A 24,178-nucleotide genomic window follows, 5' to 3' on the forward strand; every position below is an offset into this window, starting at 1 on the left:
GGTGTCACAGTGACTGCGGTTATATTTTCGATGGGATATTTTCAGGGGAAACTACCTCAGAAATGAAACTAGGGAGGAAAAGTGGGGGGGCATGGGCTACAAGTGATGATCTTTTAGTAGAATTGTTGCAAAATGGAATTTGGCCACAGCCAAAGGCCATGGCCAGCGGGATCTGGTTATTTCCTAGTGATGGAGATATAGGTCACAGTCATAGGTGGTGGTCACGGGCCATGGTATTTAGTTACTGCAACATGGACTGTGGTGCAGGGTATTGAAACGTATACTGTTACAGGATTTTCCAAGGGGCCAAGGACGGCAAGACCATGTGTTTCAATACACTAGCTTACATCAGAGGACTTGTTACAAGACTGGGCAAAACCAAATAGAAATGGGAAAATGTGATTCTTCCGAAAAACAGTAGCCAGGATAGTTCTCGCCTGGGGTAATCTGGTCCAGTTGCCTTCCAAGACCCTCCCCTGGATCAATTACTTTTCTGCAGTATGTGGGTTCCTAGGTCTCCCTGGCCTCAAACAAATGTACCAGTTTGTACAGTTCAAAAACAAAAGGAGTTACATCACCCCTTCCTGGTGTTGCAAGCTTGAGAGCGACCTGAACCCTTTTTCTCAGGTTGAACAAAAGATTTGCCTCCCGTACCCCACAACTCACTCTGGTGTACAATGTTGTGAGAATACAGGTCGGTGCACATAGCCAGCATGCAGGAAGAGCTATAGAGGCATCACTGGGGTTTGCCTGGACTTCATCCAGTTTCCATTCCCCTCAGGTCTCTGATCTCGCCAAAGCATCCCTGACTGACTCTGGTTCCCCCCCCCATCTTGTGCTCCTGCCTACGGTCAATGAGACATGCGAGCAACCTCCTGTTTTAGCCATCTACGGGATGACCCCCTCTTATGTCATGATGGCCTTATCTCTCCTTCTCCCTCCTGGGATGTTACGGTCTGCTCTGCTATGGTGTCTCTGTCAGCTGTTACATCTGGACATTGCAACCTGCGGGGTATGCCCTTCTTCCCTTGGTCTTACACTTACTTCCACTTTCATCTATTCCACCATCACTACCACCTTAACTACCACCTCCACCTCATAGTCTTCCTTCCTCAAACTCCTCCGTATCACTGACTTTCTCTGATGCTACCACCGTTGTATTGCCTCCGTTGTGATTAACACCTCCTTTTCCTTGGGTTTCACCACCATCTCCTCTCAATTCACTCCTTGATCCTGAAATAATCACCTCTTCCTGCAACTGCCCTCCTGATGTTAACACCTCTTCTAACACTCCCGTAATTCTCACCAGGTCCTCCGCTCCTCTCCCTTTTTTGGTTGTTACCATCTCATAATACAAAGAACGGGTGTCCCCTTCATTGCTGACAGAGGGGAAATAACAGGCATCTATCAAACAGTGATCCTGCTGTCAGGGTAATTTCCCAGAGGTCGGCAGGGCTGTCTGTGGACCTCGGGGGGGTGGGGAGGCCCCAACTCCTCCCTTGTCCCAAAGGAGTATGAGGCCCACACAAGAGCAAAGGGTTAATGCTGTTTACTGCATAGAAACAGACAGGGACAAGTTCGTAGAGCGTAGGTACCCAAAAACGTCTCAGTGCAAGTGGGCTCGCAGGCCCTTTTTCTATCTGGGTGATGCCACAATGTGCGTCACCTGTGAAAACTTTCTTCCCAAACCTAACGCTACCCCGGGTTGGTTCCCCAAGTGGTAGGGTCAGTATAGAAGGAAATATTATTGGTAGAGAAGAGACCAGGTGGTAGGCTTGGGTCGTCCCTAACAATTGTTACATGAAAATAGTTAAATGAAAAGAGTTAGTGATTGGTTGTGTTATGATGTCGTCAGTGGTTAGCCCCTCGTGTTGTGGTTGGTTCATCTGCGAGCCCCCAAGCCTGGGACCATCGTTGTTCCCAGCTCGCGATGTACCTGGTGCTGGCAACAATGTATGACTATGTGTCAGTGACGGACAATGGACAGGTCTTGCTACTGTTGTTTGTACGCTCCTTTCTCATCGCTGCCGGGGTCCAATTTGTTACTTCATTGTTGCTGCCTGGGTCCCAGACCTTCTTTAGTTTTGAAGCTTGGCATCGTATTAGGTCGGCCTGGTCACGTGTTCAGAGACCGTGGCTGAGGCAGAATTACCAGGATTTGATTTGTATTTCTGCTCCAAAGAGTCTTTAGTAGTGGCGGGTGTAACCTTGGCGTCGAGAGCGCAGCGTTTCGATTGTAATTTCGAGATCTTGGCTGTGGGGCTCTCTGTCAGGGTTGTTCTGCATGATCAGCACCTTGTAGCTTTGAACTGCTCCGGGTCTGGGGACTCTGGTTTGCGGCCTACCTTGGCCTAGTTATGTGTGGCAGCATATGGTCCATAAGGCGCGGGTCGCGAGGTGCGGATCGGTCCTTATACATTAGTCCATCTACGGGATGCTATCTTCAGGGTGTTAGTAGCATGAAGCGTCTGCAAGCATGTACATGAGTTCTTCTGGCATCTTGCATTTCTGTAATGCGGTAGTCGGCCTATGTGAAAGATAACAATGATGCATGTCTGTGAGTGAGCATGGTCCTCTAAGTCGTAGCACTGAGCGTGTTCTTCGTGTGGTTTGTTGTGTGTCTGATCCAGGTGCTTGGCAGCACGTGTGCTTCTTGGTCGCTGTGACCATGTCATCTCTAATGACGGCAGTATTGGTTTGTGACGTTTAGTCGAGTTGGTCCATGTGGTCGGCCTCAGCTCCACCTGGTTTTCCACCACGTGCTTTGGATGTGGTGCGGCTGGCTTGTGGAAGCGGGGCGTGGCCACGGTGTACCTTGACGTCCGGGGCGGCAGTCAGAGGGTCGAACTCATCCCGCTGTGGGTACTTAAGTTGTGATGTCATTGGCCATAGTTTGTATGGGGATCAGGGGAAGGGATCATCCCATTTTCCCTCTTCACTGTCAAGCGGAATTAACCTAGAAATACATTAACGTTCAACAGGCTTTAATGAAGATGCAGGAAGAAAAAGCCTCAGACAGACCCAAATTCAAAGAGACATTTGAATAAAAATAGACAACATTTTTTATTTAGTTAGATAATCAATAGATAAAAGGCATATTAAATCTATTAAGACCCATCATGTATAATAGGTCTTTTATGATGTAAACAAGAGTCATATAAATTAAGGTGCTGTATTTGTAATTACCCGTTATAAATATTGGGTCCAACTAATCAGAATAAAGTGCATATAGGCTAAAAACGCTACTAATAACCTAGAGTAGACCTACCGGGAAGGTCCACAACCCACCTGCACAGTTGGGAAGCCAGGTCGCCGAGTTCAAGTAAAGGGGATCATGTGAAAAAGGAGACCGGTATTCACAAGTGTGCCTATGGGAAAATGGTTTCAGGCTGTCCATTCAAAACATTCCAACAAGTATTGCATTATTAAACCACAATTCAAAAAAATGGGGTGCTATACGTCAACTACACTAGCCTAAAGACCAACAAATACATTATAGTGTAAGTGGCCAGGCCTAGCAATATTTATTACATAACATTGGTAGTTTCAACGGGAAATAGCTTCAAACTGGACTCCAGTTGATGCCCGTCTTCTTCAGGACAAAAGCAGTCCCCTAAAGCGCCACGTAATATAAGTGGATTCAAGTGCAGCAAATCGTAGAAATAAACATAGGACAGACAGAGAATTGAATCAATATTGGTCATGCCTGTAAAAAGAAAAAATGAAACAAAACAATTAAAATTGGGTCTGAATGAGGCTACACTAACAAGCTTACTCCATTTGTAAAAATACAGAAGAATATAAGTATAGCGGGAGAATCATGAATACCATATTCTTGACCAAAAGGGCTGGAACTGACGTCATGTGAAGACTTATCAGCCAAATGCCCGTGCAGAACCCAGTTAGTGAGTCTGCAGAGACACAATACAAGGACATGTGTTTAGACTGGGAACGACGTTCCTTAATGTCTAACCATGAGGTGAAATGACTGCATATGGTCTAGCGGCTAAGTCGCCTGGTCCATTCTGGCCATAAAATGAATAGTCCAGAGCTCACCTGTGTTAGATGCTCAAATTCGGTGAACACGGAAAAAGGATAGCTTCGATAAAAGTATCATCTAAATGTAGAAGATTCTGTGATCCTACTAGACCTCGATGGATGCCATGGTGCCACACTGCAATCGCAGTCCTATATACCAATAGACAGACAGAAAAGAAAAAAAACATGTTTCTGTGATTGTCCACGAGATGGCCATCATTAATGAGCTGTCATCCCTCCAGATTAGCAACAGCGCACTACTTCCAAAGATAGAAAAACGAAACAAAAAACAAACGTCTCGATGTGCTACAACAGATGTTAATTTGCTCCATTATAAATCAGTGCTGGTTTGCTGAGGCTCGAGTGACGTGCATTCTCACAGCACCAGCACGTACGGTATAGTCAAAATAAAAGTAAAAATGAATACGAATATAACGCCATTAACATTCCTATAAGAGGGCTGCTGGCCTACCGCGGCACACTAGATACAGAAACTATAATCGCCAGGAACTTACTTGCAATATTCGGTGGCGTTTGGAGAGCCGGAACCTCTGCTTGAGTTGCGAAGTGCGGCTCAATGCTCCGCCCCATCCGGTCGCGGACGTACATCTCGATCTAATTTTATGATGAAGCGGCATGACGTGCAACATGCACGTTGTTTGCAAAGCTAGTCCGTGAAATTTAGTTCTGAGAAATGTTCTCAAGTCCGTCAGTGGAGTGCGCCATAAAGCAACGCAGGTCAGCAGCCTGAATTAATAGATGTATATGGTCAATATCAAATGGATATAGAAGTATCCATGGTAAAGTACATGCTGTGCCGAATATCTTGAACGCAATTTAGAAGGCAAAAAATAAATTGCCTGAAAGGCACCATACGGAGCGTAAAAATTGTTCCAAATGGAGCTGCGAAGTAGCGTCGATTACGTGTGCCAATCCGGTTTCGTCCATATAAAAAATATGTTGTCCTTGATTGGACAAGGGCATTCTGGATTATGAAAAGGTATTCAATATTGGCCATCTTGCTGTAGATAATTCCTTACTCAGGGAAAAAAACATATCCCGTGTGATCACAGGATCAAAGGCGTCCTGTAAGTATTGGACTGGACAAATAATGTTATAATGTCGCCCAACATAGAATATGCACATAAACCAAAGGAAAGGAAAGAAAGGTAGGCACCTGGGCATTTATGATGGACCCAGTATCCATCCTTCTTGGAGGTTTAACCCAACCACGAAACTCTGTGTATTATAAATCCACCATTGTTTGCAGTTGGAAAGCCTGTTAGCAGGAGAGTACATGTCTACCCCTTTGACCAGTCCTAAAATGCACCACTTGAGTTCATCACAACTGTGGTTGTTTTCGAGTAGATGGGACACCAAAGGTGATGAGACAGTTTTAGTTCTTATCTTGGACTTGTGTTCAGAAATTCTAAGTTTTATCGGCCTGGATGTCTTACCTACATATGTCTTATTGCAGGGACAGGTTATTGCATATATCACGTTCTTAGAATTACAAGTCGTGTGGTCTTTCAGGGTCCACAGTTTGTTGTTGATCATAACCGTGTTGCATGTGGAAGTAGACTAGCATTGGCGGCAACAGCCGCACGGAAAATGGCCACAGATCTTATTCATGCCCCAAGCTTCGGAGATGGTCGTAGGTTTGACTTGGGCCCTGTCTGCTTTGGATAACCAATTCTTTAAATTCTTGCCCTTTTTAAAAGCATACATGGGGAGGTCCAAATTGGAGTGGTTTAACTGTAACAAAGGCCAATGTTTGCTAATCGCCTTTTTGATCGCTGAATGGTATGTACTGAAAGTCATGGCACACACCAAGTGTGAATTAGACACATTTTCCCGAGGGTTTTCAGATAGTAAAATGTCCCGGTGTTGGTTGCGCGCTCTCTTACGTGACTGTCTCAGTACATGTTTAAGATAGCCCCTGTCCTGCATTCGGTTCTCTATGATATTTGCCTTTGCAGAGAAATCATGTCTATTATTGCAGTTGCGCCTAGCTCTCAGGAATTGGCCATAAGGAATTTTTTTGGTTGTTACCATCTCCTCCTTCTCCTTCACTCCCACCACCTCCTTCTGTTCACCCTCACTCTCTGATGCTACCATCCCCACCTGAACTCTCTTCGCTCTCACCATCTTCTCCTGCTCTCCACTGCTGCCACCTCGCTGCTCTGTGTGTGTAAAATCTATGTGAGAATTTTTAACAAGATGGGGCAACCCAAGTAGAATTGGGAAAATGGGTTTCTGCCCAACAAACAGTGGTCAGAATGGTTCTCGCCCAAGTGATTAGGTCCTGTTTCCCTCAGTGACCTTCTCCTTGTACAATATATCTTCTGCAGTATGCAGAATAATGTGATTATGACACACAGCAGACAATCTCAATGATGAAGTGACAGCAGAAATACTTGCGCATCCCAGGCGAAGATCTGGAAGATTTTATATGCTGCCAAAAGTTCACAAGGCAAACAACCCTGGCAGGCTCATAATCTTTACTAATGATACAGCCACCGAGAGAATATCTTTGTTGATCTGAACCTTCAGGGCACTGTCCAAGAAAGACAATCATTTATTAAGGCTACCAATCACTTTCTACATATAATTGAAATATTAAACCAAAGGTGTATTTTCGATGAACACTGTCTTGGCTACATTCACTGTACATCAATATACTTTGTCTCCATCAATCTTTAACAGGGTCCTACAGATGGACTTAGGCAATATTGATTTAAAAAGTGCCATGATACAGTGCGTAGATGACATTTTAATTTGTAGCACTACAGAAGATGAGTGCAGACAGGAGTCGATTCAGTTGATGACTAGTCTAGCAGACGAGGGATACAAAGTAGACAAAGAAAATCTGCAGTATTGTCAAGAAGAAGTGTTATACAGAGGGCAGTTGATTTTGCATGAGGGAAAGAAGGTGACCCCTGAAAGGGCTGAGGCGATTATGAAAGCCGCAAAACTGCACACAGTGAAACAGATGCAACCACTTTTGGGGCTATGTAATTATGTTAGAGCTTGGGTGTTTAATTACAGTTCGTACACAATACCTCTTTTGCAGGCTTTAAAGAAAGCACAGGTGAATGGTGTTACAATAGAATGGAGGAAATGGAGGGAGGATTTGAGGAGATGAAGAAAGCAATTTGCACAGCTCCTGTTTTGGGAATCCCCAATTTTGCTGAGGAGTTTTTCTTATTTTCGCACACAAACGGGACAGTCATGACAGCCGTGCTAACGCAGAGGACTACATTAGGGTACAAACCTTTAGCGTATTACAGTGGGATCTTAGATCCAGTTATGAAAGGACACTTTCCATAAGAACAGTCATTGGCAGCCACTGCGTTTGCAATTGAGAAGTCTACAAGTATTGTAATGGGCTACTCTATAATGCTTTTTGGGGAACATGCTTTGTGTGCCATTTTAGAGAAACCCAAGGGTACGTTGACATCCCAGAGAGCTTCTGCTTATGAAGTAATTATTGCGAATCCAACAATCAATCAAAACTGTCAGATGTAAAATAGTGAATCTTGCCACATTTGTAGCTGAGCCAGTGGCAGAGAGTGATCATGTGCATGACTGTGCAAATTATGTTGAGTGTTATCATGATATGTCATCCGTGAAAGAGAATGCATTATCAGAAGGGGAAATTCTTTTTATTGATGCTTCTTCAAAAATTGATCAGATGAGCAGAGAAAGACATTCTGGCGCAGCTGTAGTAAGGCATAAAGCGAATGGGGAATTCAAGGTTGTAGTGAGCATAAGGCTACCATCTCACTTTTCAGAACAAGCAGCAGAATTAGTGGTGCTTATTTTCACGCTCGAGAAACACAAAGGGCAGGAAGTGACGGTGTAAAGTGACTCTGCCTATGTGACGTCAACAGTACACACAGGGTTAGCACGTTGGAAAAGGAGGGGCTACCTCTGAGCGGACGGCACTCCAGTGCAACACGCATCCTTATTGGACAGGCTTATTAAGGCACTACAGCTCCCAGCAGCCATAGCGATAGTTAAATGTGCAGCGCCCACTAAGAGGGCAGACTATCTCTTGGGAACGACACTGCAGACGTAGAAGCCAAGAGGGTTGCATGCTCTTCATAGAGATTCAGGGAAGTGCACCACAGGAAGAGCAAGAATTATGCATGAACCCCCACAGAAACATTATGACGGCAGGATAGCACTGGAAAGCCAGTGATGCCAGTAGCGTTATTAAAGATTGCGCTAGAACAGTTGCATTACCCCGCGCATGTGACTAGGGATAATCTTGCTGCAACGATTGCGGAAGACTGATTTGTTCTGAATCTGTTAGAACACGTTGCATGTAGTGAATTACATCGTATGTCAGAAGTTTACTGCTGGGCATACACACTGAGAATGATTATAGGAATAATTCCTCGACTGAATGGTGTTACATATTGATTATGTTGATATGCTGGAGGTATGTAATGGATACAGGTATCCGATAGTGGTAGTGGTGGTGTGTACTTTCTCCAGGTGGATCAAAGCAGGTCCGTGTACACTCCCTTATACCACTTGTGCAGCATAGTTTTTAGTATGTGAAGTCTTTCCAAGAAGGGGGGGGGTGTGTGTGTGAAGTGCGGAGATCCGATAATGGGCCACATTTTGTCAATGAAGTGTTTGAACAGATAGGACTATTGTTGAGCATCAAACACAAGTTTTCTTCTGCTCATCACCTGCAAGCGAACAAGATATGTGAGAGACACAATGGCCTCCTTAAAGAAAGGATTGCCACGCTCAAGCTAACTTTGAAGAAGGGATGGCTATATTGCTTGCCCTTAGCTTTATATGCCCTAAGGAATCAGCCTGGTTCGGACCACCACCTCACACCCCACAAACTAGTAACAGGGAGGAGAATGAGAATGCCTCTTACACCTCCATCGAGGAGTAGAAGTGATGCCCAGAGTACTGCAAAATTGCTAGGTGATGAGCTACACAATTATTTGACATGTATAACCTGTAGCATCTCTCTAATTTCAGATCATCTCAAGTGTCAGGGGGGTCTGTTTCAGAATACAGGTGAAAACCATTCAGCAACCATATCTCCTGAATTACTATTTGTTGGCAACAGCGAGCTAATCAGAAACTTCACTAGGAAATGGCACGAGCTGAGTTTTAATGGCCCCTTTTGTAGTAAAAGTCCAAGGCAGACAGGCATGGATACACCGGAATGACACAAAGTTATATAATGGTGAGACCGCACCACCCCCAACTGTCTATCCAGAAGCAAGACAAAAAGAAGAATTTCAGCGTGTGCAGACTCGATCGATCACAAAGAAGAAGGATGATAAAACGACCAGCTGCTGATAAATGCAGATTTTGCATATGAACTGTGACTCGTGTGGACACTCCTTATAAATACTATAGCAAGCGTGCAATCCTTGCCGAGAGTCACAGGAATCTTTTGAAAAACAAACTTTAGAATGACATTGATGTATCATAACTATGCCCAATCTTGAGTTTGAGTTTCACGACTGGGAAGGCTAGCAATTTCCAGACTCGTTTCTTACTGAGTTTCTATTTGGTTAGCTCTATGGCTTTGACAAACGGAGATGTCCACAGACTTATACTGGCTGTTTTTATATTTATCCTTCAAGCTTATCCTGCTCTGTCAGAAGAGACGTTGATGTTCACACTTTTTTACAGGATTCTAAGAATGGCCATGTAATCAGAAGACTGCTTGTAACATAGTAGAAAACATACTGCAGTTACCAGATCTACTGCAGTTGGGGAGTAAAAGTGTTTTTTCCTTAACAATTGTAGTAGAAATGCGGCATGTTGAAGCTGACAAGCCCAGCCAATTCCAGAATGCCACAAGTGGTGGGAGTTAATAAGTTGGCTTGTAATATACATATATGCGACTATGCTTTGTGTCTTTCTGTTTCTCCTGTTTAGCCACCCTTGTGATATTGATGTTCCTACTGAAATAGAGACTACCATGGTTCCCCCCAACATGGGAACTACTCTTGGTTTGCTCACTTCCACTGAGGTAGATGTTCCTATGAGCCTGCCCACAAACAGAACTCTTTGATATGCTTCATGAGTATTCTATAAACCATGCATTGGGGAGATACAAGAGAAATGCAGAGGAAGATAATGATGGGATAAACACTTATGTAGATAGTACAGCACACCTGGTTAATAACATGTGGTAGTAGCACATGAGAAAGGTTGGAGAGAGAACATGAAAGGAGGGTTGCTATGTGTGTTCTCTAGTACCTTATGCCATCGGAACCTCCAAAATGTTCATAGCTACAGAAGTACCAGTGAAAAAGTCCATTGCCCGACGCATCTCGCACTTAGCCTGACAAGAGGACAGTTCCAGGGCTGAACAGCATCCATAGTGTGGATGAATAAAGTGACAAATCAAAGAGAGGATAATTATGTGCAAAGTTTAAAGACAAGACAGAAGCCAGAAACATGGCATCAAATAATAAAATATGAACAGCCTGGAATGAACGGAGCAGGAATCAGGATTGTAGAAAACAAGATGCTAAATTGCCAAGGCAAGAATAAAGGAGATATGGATATGTTGGGATAGCGGATCATTACAAATAAAAGGAACAGGTCTGACTCACGAAGGTTGGGTTGACTGATTGGTTGTGTGCAAAGCAACAGCATTAATCGGACGGTGGGAAAAAAAGAAAGCAAGGATCGATGGCCGAAGATTGCAAAATTGTTGACATGGGTCGAAGATAAAGGAGGATCGTTGCATACACTACCTCTGAAGAGTGTGTCCTTATGTTTCAGAAATAATGGCACAAGGAAAGTTGGAAAGAATCACCAGTGTGGCCGAATTTCTGATTTACCAGGCATGAACGAAGAAAAGAACAGCCGTCCTGATTGATCGATATTGGGCATGTGGGTCCAGAGCCTACATGAAGCTGCCCAAGGACTGGGGAGGGACGTGTTCCTTAGTGCTTATCCATGTTCCAGCGTGAGTAATTCCACAGAGTGACCTGAACATTGGTGAATTTCCAAAAGCGGATGTCCATTTGAGAAGGAGAAGAGCGCTCAAATGTTTCAATCAAACAAAGAGGGAGAACTATTTCTCAGCGAAATCAATACAAGCCTTTTATGCTATTCCATATGAGCACAGGTTGTTTAGCCATACTTCAGCAATATTCACGACTATCTGCCTGGAATCCAGACTGTGGCAAATGTGAAGTGGTTGCAAATCACTCGCTAGGAGCTCCTGCAGACTATCAACACAGCTATAAAAGGGATTCAATACTATTAAATAAGAATTGAGGGGCATACGACTGATGACCCTCCAGAATTATGTCCTTGACATGATCACAGCGATACATGGAGGAGTTTGCGCCAAAATCGGGCCATCACGTTGCACGTTCATACCTTCGCACGGCGGCGAGAATGGGACCTTAACAGAGGCCATAATATTGCTGACGAAACTGCACAACCAGATGCAAGACGAAACAGAGGCCACTGCAGATGACGGTTGGTTTGCATCTATTTTTTAATGTGTTCCACAATGGAAGGCGAACATCTTCAAGTTTTTGGGACCAGTATTAGTAAGGATAATGTTTGGATTATGTGTGATCAAGATAATAATTATACAGTGCAAGAAGACAGCAAAGAAGGCAGTAGGAATGAAGATAATGATTGATGGCAAATCAGGGTTTAGACCCAAGGAGCTGACAGATGAAGATATCAGAACATATAGAGAGGCCAGCATCTTAGTACCTGAGGGAACAAAGTTCCTGCATCCAAGGAATCACAAGAAGTACGTGAGATGATGGGTCTATTGTAATCAGAATGGACAGTGCAGCTACATAACCTGTAGTCTAGATGACCATGTAAAATCAGCAGGATCCCTGAAGGGAGTAGTGAACATTTTTACCCTAAAGAAGCACTTCTTCAAGAGAAGAAATCAAAATGCGGAGATTAAGGAAGGTGTGATCGATGAATCAACCAGAGGGGGGAATGTAGAGGAGCAATCAAATGCCTCTGCAGGAAGTCCCGCCCCCCTCCTGCAGGAAGCCAGAAGTCGCGCCATGCATGGCACCAGTGATTATGCATATTCCACAGAGAGTCTTTGAGAAAAGGTATCCACTAAGAAAACCCTACCTGATGTATCCCCGTAGAGGTGACAATCTCTTGGAAGAAGTTCCCGAAGGAATATGAGATGAGAGAAAGAGGAGTTTGTGATATCACAAAAGACGAGTGTGACGCACTGAGAAGACTGGGTGGCAAAGAGAAACTATGGACCTTACAGAATCTGATTACGAAGCAAAGAATCAAGTAAACTTTCCTATGCGAAGTAAAGATTGCATGTGTGAAAGCCGTTTAATAACTGTGCAGATGCAGCAAAGCAAGTAGATTAAGTAATCATAGAAGCTAGCTATACGTAGTAAATAGACTGCAGGCAGTGCCGCCATTATATGTAGAATCGGGACTTCGGTGTCACCTCTTTAGTAAGCTTAAACCCATGGACAAAATGGCTGAAAACTGTTGCAGCAAGAAAGCAGCTGGAATTCATGGAAAACCGAAAGAGGCCGTCTGGTCTGGTGTCAAAGGCTGGAGCAGCCAAGAACTTGTTATCTATCCTTGAAGAACAGTGAACTTGAGAAGCCGAGTCATCCCTTGTTAAGGTGCAAAGAAAGAACACCAAGTGCAAAGTTTATTCATTTAATACAATTAAATGGTAGAAAAGGAGCCGAATTGCGGTGTCCTGTCACGTGGGTTATGGATGAAGATAGAAGGTGTGCATGTGCTCTACACTCACACTCCCATATAGTCTCAGGAGCAAGGATACTTTGCAAGGCCAAGTTCAAAGACAATTTGCATGGCAGAAGACATGGGTGATGAGATTAGAGGAGAGGAGATGAGATGTGATGGACCTGTACCTCAGAGTCTCACAGGTCCCTAGCACCCTGCCAGTCCTCTTTCAGATTTGCCCTAGGGCGCTACACTCCCACCCACACTCACTGCATTGGGAACTAACCTACAAAGTGGCTCTCTCAGCACTTACACAAGTCTCAACCGACTGGGTGCACTTGGACCTTCTTCTAACTGTTATCGTCTGTACACTTACATGACCCGTACGCTCCGTGCTGAAGACTGTATGTCTGTCCTCCCTTGTCTTCGCCCTCAATTGCACTGGTATAATCTGCAGAATCGCTGTCAGGCCTATATGCAGTATCTCAAACTGTTAAACGTATTCTATGCACTTACTCTGCCTGTGCAGACTATTATCACCTCAGAATTTCAAGGACTGAGCAACTGTTATTTTATCCCTGTGCTCCCACCCTCCTTGATCACTTTGAAACACTTCCTGTGTATAGGCGCTTTATAATTAAACAATACCATACCATGTTGGGCTAATTGGGTGGGGAGACATGGTCAAGTCCACCCACTGACACCTGGGATACCAGCTTACATGCTGCTAGTGAACCGAATGTTCCAGAAGGGCACCAGCATGCCAACCAATTGTAGAAGGCCGTATAACGAAGAGCCTTATAGTTTGAAAGCCAATGATACACTGTGTATCTAATAACTGTTGAAGATGACTTGCATTAGGTATGGCATAAATTGTCTATCTGACTGTAGCGACCCAATCACAACCCGTTCCCGTATAGAAAGTATACTTCGATGTTCCCCCTTGAGCCAACCACAACCCCACATAGGTGTTTCTTGTTTGCCACGTAGTATGACATCACAAATGATACCTTTTCATGATATTATTTATGAAATACTTCGAGTGAGATTATGCTGTGCGACGCCCGTTGATGTCCGTTGTTACTCCCTGTTTTAGACAATTGATAATAAATCAGTTAAGACTTTGCCGTCTTCCCGAGTTGGTTTATTTGGTGTAAGAGTTACGCTGCATCCCCATCTACTGCACGATATGCTACTTAATTAAGGGCCATAAGCTTAACAGTCACCAAGCTTATTGTTGTTTGGGGTGAATGTGGAGGATGAGGAGACTGGGGAGGAAGGCCATGTGGGGCGCACCCTGCTAGTGACAGCGAGAAGCTGCATCGCGTAGCAACCGAAGCGAGGGTGCGTCCCCACTGAAAAAAATGGGTGCTGTAAGCAAGGACCATATACGATATGGAGTATCTTACGCACTTACTTGATGAGACAGGCACAGAAATAGAGGGAGAGTGGCTTCCGTTCTTCACCATATATGGACATGGACCTGCTATGGGAAAGTTAGGGGATTGATAATGGAACGTGGTGGCTGTGACAGTGTTACAAGTAGTTTTTATAGTAACGCATGGGGAGTATAGGGAGGGGGATTTAAAAATTGACAAGAGCCGTATGTTGTTTAACTATATGAGCTTTAATTGCAAAATGGTATGTTATAAAATAACAATAACCTTGATTTTCAAAACAAATAAAAAGCATGTACCATGTGATAGTATCCAAAACTATCCCTCTCAAAGTGTGGCAAAGGAAGGCCATAAATACAGTGGGACCCTCTGAGAATTTTGGTAACAAAGTGTACATGCTCCAAAATGAGGGAATTTCACGAACAAAATATGGACAATAACAACTAAATATGTAAAGAAATTAATACTTTAATCACAGATACACTTTGGTGCACTGAGTGATCAACTGAGGGATCAACATAGGCTTTGCTATCAACAATGCATGCGTCTTGAATCCGGTTTGGTCAAATGTGAGGAAAACCAAAGTATTCCAGCTTTTACATGTGCACTTCTTAATTAGTAATTGATTGTGTTTTACCAAACCGGTCCACTGACAGGTTGTTGTACATTTAGCCATGGCAGTGTTCAAGAAGTGTTCTAATAGGCATTGAACCTAAACATTTCCACCAACATTTCTGAAATTTACAGTTCAAAATAACTACAGGGTTTTACCTTTTTCCCTTATGTTCTGCTGCGCCAGTTCCCCAGTATCCAGGAATTCCAAGATAGTTTAAACCTCTCTGACCAATCCATTTCTTGACTGTGAAAACAGAGAACATTATGAGATAAAAGAAAAAATATGGTTTAATTATTTCATTCTGCTTGGCATCACTAGATCTTAATCTTACAAAAGAAGGGACTACGGCATGTTCAATATTAACGAAGTTACATTTAGGTTGGGGAAGACCAGGAAGCTCGGGTAGCCAGAGAAAGCTACCCACTCTGTGACCCATGCAGGTGCTATATGGAGGCATCCACTAGAGTTAATCTTCTCTCCCAAACCTCCTTTGCCATCAGACCCCAATGGAGGTGGTAGACCAAGCCATACGACATCACACAGTATTTGAGATTCATGACAGTGGTTCATGGACTGCAGCAGCAGAGACCCATTATACATAAACATTCATACCAGAGAGAAGGCAAGCAGCTTGCAAATCTGTTCTAACTATGAAGGAAATGCTCATCGCAGATTTTGGAGTTAGGGAGCCAGCGGGCCCACAAGCCACGTACGTAGAATGAGGTGAAGCAAAACTCTTTTCGGGTGCAAAATGTTAGGACACAGAGCCACCCAGGCAGCATGACAAACCGGTCTTAAATGGCCTTCAAGGATTCACCAAGCAAACTCATTGCCAATCAATTAATGAGGAAAAAAAGAAATCAGGGATGGCCGCAACGCATGGGAGCACGGCCAAGGGGAGGTGAAACATACGGTTCAGGGGTGAAACACATGCCGGTGCATAAAACCAGGGAGCACTGACCGATCTCATAACCTAAAACAAATGGAGAAATTGCACAGCCAACCCAGCTCTTTATTTGGATAGTTGAGGCAGACAAGGGAGTGTAAAAGGAGGCAGAGAGAAGTCAGTCAGTAGAATAGAAAGCAAAGGAGAACTTGGCATAGTAAAGAGCTCATTTCCAGTCAGAAAGTAGGGAGGGCATGCTGCAGAAAGCGCGTTAGAGGAAATAGTGCAGATCCAGGCAACGGACAGAGACAACAAAGGCAGTGTAAGGAAGGCATGGTATCAAACAGTAAGACAGAAAAGTGATGACAGTTCAAGGGTGTTTACTGAACTTTAATTGGGTTTGAAAAACACCTATCTAATCCTAAATCTAAAGATGGGAGCAAGCTACACCATCAAATAATAACACAGTCCTAGTGGTGTCTGTCAAAATAAAAGGGCCTATACTAATTAAACCTATTGCCAATCCTTACTTCTAAATACAAATAGTGTGGGAAACAATGTTATGCAAAATAAAAGTGTTCAAGAAAGGATATGTCAGGATATTCAAGCCGTTGGTTTCCCTTCCCCACATTTTCAGCAGGGGACAAGGTGGCACACTGGAGCTTAGCACACTCTCTGGCTTCTCTAGCACGAGGATGCAGTTCAAGACTTCAACATCAGACGTCCTGTGCCAAAGTCTCTTTGTCATTCAAAGTCTCTTATTTCAGAGGGCCTGATGCAGGACAACAAAACAGTACAGCTCTTTTCTTCTTAGGATATTCAGTTATACAACTTCTCGGGTGATTTACTGTTCACCCCGGGTCCTGGCAACCGGAATGACAGATCCCCGGGGACTAGTGGGTGAGACAACTTCTGGTTTCTCACATGCCCTTCCCCTATGCAAGGTGGATATACTTGGTCCTTTCCTACGTTCCTCGATTTGAAGATCCTGGATGGAACAAGAGGGAAATATATCCAAGGGATCTCACATAGTCCATGGGTTTCTTTTCTTTCGCTCTGGTAGAGGTGAGGTGCTCCCATTTATCTCCTGAATACATCCCATAAATTGGCATTGAGGGGTTGACTGTGGAATTAAGTGCTCTCCATATGTCGTGGAAGGTGTTTGGTAAATGGTAGACTCAAGGGGTTCTGTCTCCGTCCACTCCCATACGAGAGAGTTTGAGAGTAACAGAGTGTCAATGGTCTTGGGGTACAAATTCCCTATGGGTAATTGGAAGCTCCTGCAAGAGGGTGGAGAATGCAGGTAAATTCCCTTACCCCAATGACTTCTTCGGGGAGCCCAGGAATGATGGTTGATGATGCCAAATAGGACTGTCCCCTGATGTTATGTATAAACTAAAGGGCTCCTGGCAATTCCCTCATCTGTCCAGGTAGAGGGTAAGGTACTAAACAGAAAATTGATCAGGCTGAGCTTGGATACAATAAGACTCCAGAGAAAGAACTTTGAATGAGTTTTACTTGTAAAATAGGGATACAAGTGGATATTTCATCATATTATAATACATATGTTTTACATTGGTGTAAACCAAAAGTGTCACAGGATAGGACCAATTAATAATGAGAACAAAAATATATAGTGAACATAGTACAATTGAACATTTAAGGACAGAAGTATTGAACATATACTTTCTCATGGAGAAAAGGTCCCATTCCATTTATTGGGACCCACTGGTCATTTCATATGCTGAGAAAAATAGCTTAGTAGACAGTAAGAACAATGAATATTGTGTAAGAAAAGTCGACACGGTTGTGTTTCGACCTCATATAGCTGTTGAAAGATGCTATGAATGGGGCGGCCTTCATCAGGATGGGAAAAAGGTGGAGATACAAATAAATGGCAGATCCTGTGTGTGCCGTGCAAATGCGTCCGTGAACACTGGCCCAGTGGCCGCATTCGCGCTGCCCGAAACATCTCTAGAGCGATTTTGAGCTCAGATAACAGCACCTGTAGCAGTGTATTTTCAACACATCATGACCCGCATAATAAGGCCTCCTACAAATCAATAGTAGTGGACTGTGTTACAGCCGTGGCCAGACTCACGCACACGGCACACACAGGATCTTCCATTTATTGTACCGCCACCCTTTTCCCGTCCTGATGAAGGCCTTTTTGGGGATAAATTCCTGCTTCTGGAGGTCCACATGGATGCCTGTAAAGTTTCAGTGGGAATTGATGTTCGCCAAATGATGCAATTGCAAATGGTCCAGGTTCCCCAGGTATTGGTGTTCTGCAGCTAAGGAAAGTCGCAGGATGTCGGGGGATAGCCCAAAATGAAGACGGTCTTGAGGCTAGTTGGTCCCACCTGCCCAAGGGAGGAAGTCATCCTTGGCAAAGTTTCCCTATCGAGATCAAAATGGGGTCAGCATAGCTGCAGGGCTTCACCGGTACTAACGCGGTTGTTGAAGATGCTTGCTGCTGTCATCTCGGCTAGTCTTCTGCTTCGGATTCCTTGTTCCAGTGATCAACTGTCTGTAGTCCAAAATATCTCACCTTATATGCTGCAACCCATTCATTCACTTCCATGTAGCTGTCCATTACCTTGAGGTTGGCTGTCCGACGGGACAGTCAGCCACCCAGTTAGAACTGGTTTCAGCCAGGCACACATACAAACGTAGGTCTAAAGTTTCTGGACCATCCCTCACTTCCTGCCTTGCCAGACACACTGGAGCCTGGGCGGGCTTCAGGGTTGAAGCCCGCCAAAGGCAAAACTCACAAAGGACCCAATCCTACATGAAATGATAGAAGGAGAGCTCAGAAGGCACATACAAACAGGAAATGGCAAAAAAAGAAGACAGGGGCCCTTTTGAGAAAATGGTCACCCATGGGTGCTGTACTGCAGCTGAGAAATCAGCCTGCTAGTAACCTGCACAAAAGGGTAGCAAAAGTATCGACTGCCACCAGCCATTTAGGTTTGTGAGTCACTGTAACAAAATGATAAAGGAGTAGTGGGAAAATGAGTTACAATGTAAACCCCCCAACACCACACATAAGGTGGTGTGTGCTGGACCCACAAAGCAAAAGGTAAGTAAGAGAAAAGTTACCTTACTACTCTTGGGAACTGTAGTTCACACAAGAGAATGTATTAAAACAAAGAAGTCCAATGGACTCCTCAGTGATGTTTCACAGAGGATGCTGGGCGTCACAAAGTAAAAAACAGATGCCTATGTTAAACACATGGAGTGAAGCATACTCCATAAAAGCAGTGAAAAGAAGAATCCCGGTCTGACTGTGCACTCACTCATGAGATTAAAATGAATAAAGTCCAGAGTCCAGAAAACGCGCTGGGGGTCTCTGGGGTTAAAGGGAATTAGCACAGAAACAGAACATTTTCCCAAACACTCACCCCCCCCCCCTCCCCAGACTAAGGGACAGAAGGAATCTATCCACTTGTGGATGAATCTCTTGGTCCAGTTGTTCCTACTTCCTGGAGAGACCATCAGAATACTTATGATTGGTTCCTGACCTATTCTTAATAGTAAAATCAAACCCTTGGAGGCCAATGGACCATGTGAGTAGTTTAGGGGTTTCCCCCTACATTTGCTTTAACCATGTAAAGAGTTGGTGGTCTGTCTGAATAAGGAAAGTAAACTTCTTCAACGCCCGCACAAGGGCAAAAACGTCTTTTTGTATGGTTGCCCACCTTGTTTTTCGGTCCTTCAGTTCCTACTGATGAAGAAAATAGGGTGTTCCCTGCCTTGTTCATCCAGTTGACTGCCCCTATCCCTGTCTTAGAAGCATCTGTCTGCACAATAAAGGTGTGGGTATCATCAGGAGCTCTCAATACTGGAGCATCACAAAGGGCATCTTTCAACCCTGTAAATGCCTTGGCACACTCTTCATTCCATCTCACTTAGGGTAGTTGGGTGAAGATATGACATTCAGTGGAGAAGCTATGGACCCATAATTCTCTATAAAATTTCTGCAATACCCTGTGAGATCTAAGAAGGCTCTCACTTGGGTCCGAGTAGTAGGTGTGGCCCAGTCCTGTACAGCTTGTACGTTAGTAGGCAAGGGCCTAATCTCTTCCCCTCCTGACGCCATGTCCAAGGTAGACCACCTTACTCTGACTAATTTGACACTTGCTTGCCTTTATGGTCAGATGGGCCCGTTCTATAGCCTGCAACACTTGTCCAAGGTGATGAAGATGTTAAGTATGCCAGGCAGACGTCCTCTAACCCATTAAGAACATTATTCACCATCCTTTGGAAAGTGGCTGGTGCATTCTTTAGTCCAAAGGGCATGAACTTGAATTGATACTAGCTTTCAGGTGTAGGAAATGCAGTTCTTTCCTTGGGATGGTCTGTCAGAGCTATTTGCCAATAGCCAGAAATTAGGTCAAATGTGCCGAGGAACTTGGGAGCTCAAGTTTATCCACCAGCTCATCTGCCCTGGGTAAAAGAATGGGCATCAGTCTTGGTGACTTCATTCAGAGCCCTATAGTCCACACAGAACCTTGACTCTTTGGTACCTGTCTTTGGCACTAGTACAACAGGACTAGCCCATTGACTTGTAGAGAGTTCAATTACGCCAAGGTCAAGCATCTTGTTGACCTCCTCCTTTATATGAGTCCTTACATGATCATACATTCTGTAGTCCCTGCTTTTGACAGGGAGACTGTCACCAGTGAGTGTATCATGCTGCTCCAAGGGGTCAAGCTTGATGTCAGACAAAACAGAGGGGCAAACTGATTTGCACTCCTCTTGCTGCTGCAGTGTCGGATCAGAAGGGCATTGTACTCCTTCTATAGTTCCATCTGAATGGTGTCCCCAATGAGATCAGGGAGAGGTTCACTCTTCTTCTCCTCTTGGTCAGAGGCTATAAGCAAAGCTAATAGTTTTGGTCGGTAGATATACCCCTCTAGACAGTTAGTGTGAAAGACCCTAGGGGCCTCCTTCGAGATGCCCAACTCCACTAAATAATTGACCTCTCCAAGTTTGCCTACAACTCTGAAGGGACCTATCCCTTTGTCCTGCAAGACTAGCTGGTCTGGAGTAAACTCCACCATGTTATCTTTCTGGTCATGACCATGCTTGAACAGTCTTCATGTTTTCAGAAGATTCAGCCATCAACTACACCACTGTCTTCCTGAGGCCTAGTACATAGTCAGTTACACAGACTGGCTTTAAGGGTGGAACACTCTCCAATCCTCCTTTAATCACAGCAAAAGGGCCTCTGACTGGATGGCCGTAGAGGACCTCAAAGGGGCTGAAACCCACTCCAGCTTGAGGCACCCATCTATAAGCAAAGAGGAGGCATGACAGTAGAAGATCCCACTTTCTTCTCAGGGGTTCTTCTAAGGCACCTACCATGTTCTTCATTGTACGGATGAACCTCTCTAACAACCCATTTGTTTAAGGGTGGTAGGCAGTTGAGAACTTTTAAGTAACTCCACAGTTTTTCCATATTGCCTGCATTTAGGGGGACATAAAATGTAACCCCCTGTCAGAGACTACTTTCTTATGAAAACCTACCCTGGTAAAGATACCAAATAGGGCCTTAGCCACTGCCTCAGCAGTAACAGACCTCATATGTATGGTCTCAGGGTATCTAGTAGCAGGGTCTACTACAGCCAGTATAAACTGGTTGCCTGAGGAGGTTGGAGGATCTAGGGGACCAACAATAACAATCCCCACCCTCTCAAAAGGAACTCCCACAACTGGGAGGGGCACGAAGGGTGCCACACTCTTTGCACCACTTTGTTTTATTAGAGAGCTGGCATGTGTGACAGCTTCTACAAGGTTTGTCCACATCTGCACCCATCTTGGGCCAGTAAACGTACAATGAGAGCCTCTCTTTGGTCTTCTTTTAACTTGTGACCAGCTAGAGCGATCTCATATGCTAGTTGTAGAAACCTTTGTCTTAACTCTTGGGGCACTACCAGTCTCTATAGGCTCACTGTAGAGGAGTCCATCCTCCCAGTAAAGTCTATGCTTCCCTGGCTCTTGCCCTTCCAGCTGGGAAGCTGTCTGCTGACGCAGACCTTCTAGATATACATCATGTAAATGCTTAACCCACTTGTACCTTCCCTGTAACTAAGTTCCCCTCAAGTAACAGCGCCACGATGCCCAAGGGCTGTTTGTGCGCTATACAAATGTAAAAAATAAAATAAATTGAGAGAGACACTCTCTTGTATCCTCTGCTGAAATATGCCCTAGAGGGTCCACCTTCTGCAATTAAAGTCTGCAGCTCAGGGTGATCTCTAGGATCCAGATCTTCCAAGCAGGGAAGGATCTCCTTCAGTTCTGTTTCACCAGTAGCTGGTTCATCAGGAGTTTCCTCAACTACCAACTCAGCCTCAACTGGAGGTGGGGCCACTGGGGTGACCTGGGACTTTCCTCTGGGCGAAGTCCTTATCTTTAGAGCAGTTTTGGACTTGAGACCCTTTTTCTTTCCCGAGACTCTGGATCTCTCCTTGGTCTCTTTCTTCTTGTGAGAAGTGGAAGGTTGGCCTTCCTGTTGATTAGAGATACTGGATTGCTCCTTGACTTCAAACTGAGAGTTTTTCAAGGTTGCCTCTCTGGCCAATCTGCTCAGCTCCCTTTTACTGGGGGATCTAGGTGTACTGGAAAATACTCCTAGAGTCTTCAGAACATTACCCAACAACACCCTTCCAGGCACTCCAGATTGCACACTAACTGGAATTCTATGTCATGTTATTACACTGAATGAGGGCTGGCAATATAGGGACCATTTGGATAGGGCCTGCAGCAAGCTTGGTGGGACTTCTGGGTGCCTTAGCTACATCCTCAGTTTTGAAAAAACTCCCATCCACCACAGTGATGCTGCCCCAATGTCTTTGATAGCAGGGATATCCTGTCTATCAACAAGTACACTGTCCTTGTAATATTCTTTTGTGTTGGCAGGGATTGTATTATAAACTTCAATATTCTGCTATTCCCACAGACCCAAGGACACTAAAGAAACACTGGCTTGAACACCTTTGGGTTCTTCAGCCAGTAAGTGAACACCTGTTTTTGGAGCTGCACCCTCTGGGGTGAAGGCTAACGAGACATATTGGACCCCTGAATGTGTACCCTTGCATCTGGGTTTACCTTTCACGTGGTCACCAGACCTATAAACCACACATTTACCAAAGCATTTCTGGAATGAGGGTTTCTGGTAGCCTCCCTCTCGTTTGACCCCAGAAGAATCACTGGACCTGTATGATTTCCCTTGGAATTTACCCTTATAGTGTTTGTGGCCCTCTATGGTTGGTGGAGGATTAGAACTATCGTTACCCTCTTTCTTGTGCTTTTTCCCCTTCTACCTTTTTATGAGTAACCCCAGAATCCTTGTGAGAGGCTCTGTTGGCTACCCACAAGTCAGCTGCTTGTTCTAGTTTTCTTGGGATCAATTTCTTTTGAGTCAGCAAGGTGCTGTCTTAGTTCTAGAGTGCAGGCATCAAAAATACTTTCAAGTAAAAACAGATGTCTCAATCCTTCAAAAGAGCTACCCTTGTACCCCTTTATCCATCCATCTAAGTTTTTCAGGAATTCCCAAACCCAGGTCGCCCAAAGAGTCTCATCCTTTTTCTTATGGTCTATGAACCTTTTAAAGTATTGGGAATACGTTTTCCCAAGCCTGGCTATAAGAGCCTGTTTGACTACTTCACAGTCCTTTCCGTCTTCAGCATTCAACTCTATGACATCATCAGAGCCATTCTGGGGGAACCTAGACATAACCTATGGAACTAAATCAATCCCACTAATATCTTGCAAACCACAATTGAACTCAAATATACCCAACCAATCCAACACATCAAGCGTTTGATCATAAAAACTCACCACCTCTCGTGGAAGGCAATGTTTCTTGGGACCATCAGACTAAGAAGACCCTGAAAATGGAGCAGAGTCAAGGGACATTCTCCTTGTCTCATATTCATGTTGTATTTCCCTTTCCCTGCGCCTTCTCTATTTTTCTTTGTCCTCAGACTGAAAAGTCAATTTTCATTTTTCAAGAGATAGATAATCTGGGATTATCATGTGACCCTTTGGCGTCATGGTAGTAGGTAACCGAGGTATAGGGGAAGGCTGTAGAGGGGGGTTGGCAGACCCCCGAGGACCCTCTCCACCTTCTAATCCATTCTACCCCCTTGCCTTCCCCTTCTATTTTCTCCCGTCGTGATCTTCGTAACTTTGATCCCTCCCTCTTTCTTGAAACTTGCTCTTCTTCTCTCCCCTCTCTCCATGACTTCTCTTCACTATCGGCCAATGATTCACTTTCTACATACTCCTCTTCTATCTCCTCCTCTCTTGATCTACTCCACACCATCTCCTTCTTCCGTCCACCCGAAAACCCGCTCAACCTTGGCTCTCCCCTCAACTCCTCTCCATGCGACGTCTCCTTCGACGTCTTGAGAGACTCTGGCTCAAATCTCCTTCACTTTCCAACAAATCCTCCTACTTCTCTTATTACTCCCTCTATGTCTCCTGTCTCTCCTCAGCTAAATGCTCCTACTTCTCTAACCTTCTTCA

General features: G+C 44.5%; 1 protein-coding gene and 1 long non-coding RNA gene across 7 annotated transcripts in view; one reads left to right on the forward strand and one right to left on the reverse strand.

Moving 5' to 3' along the window:
- Positions 1-24,178, reverse strand: part of VRK2 (VRK serine/threonine kinase 2) — a 711,103-nt gene that overhangs the window by 497,765 nt on the left and 189,160 nt on the right. For all 6 annotated transcript variants that reach the window (XR_011268142.1, XM_069608045.1, XM_069608044.1 and 3 more), the window contains one exon: positions 14,913-15,000. Coding sequence is in view for 5 of the 6 variants with exons in the window: in XM_069608045.1 (XP_069464146.1) it covers positions 14,913-15,000 (88 nt within the window). In the remaining variant the exon portion in view is untranslated. The remainder of the gene's footprint in view (positions 1-14,912; positions 15,001-24,178) is intronic.
- Positions 1-24,178, forward strand: part of LOC138467794 (uncharacterized) — a 328,988-nt gene that overhangs the window by 122,020 nt on the left and 182,790 nt on the right. The window lies entirely within an intron of this gene.

Source organism: Ambystoma mexicanum, chromosome 4q (assembly GCF_040938575.1).
Source record: "Ambystoma mexicanum isolate Mex_15411 chromosome 4q, UKY_AmexF1_1, whole genome shotgun sequence".
Lineage (NCBI taxonomy): Eukaryota > Metazoa > Chordata > Amphibia > Caudata > Ambystomatidae > Ambystoma > Ambystoma mexicanum.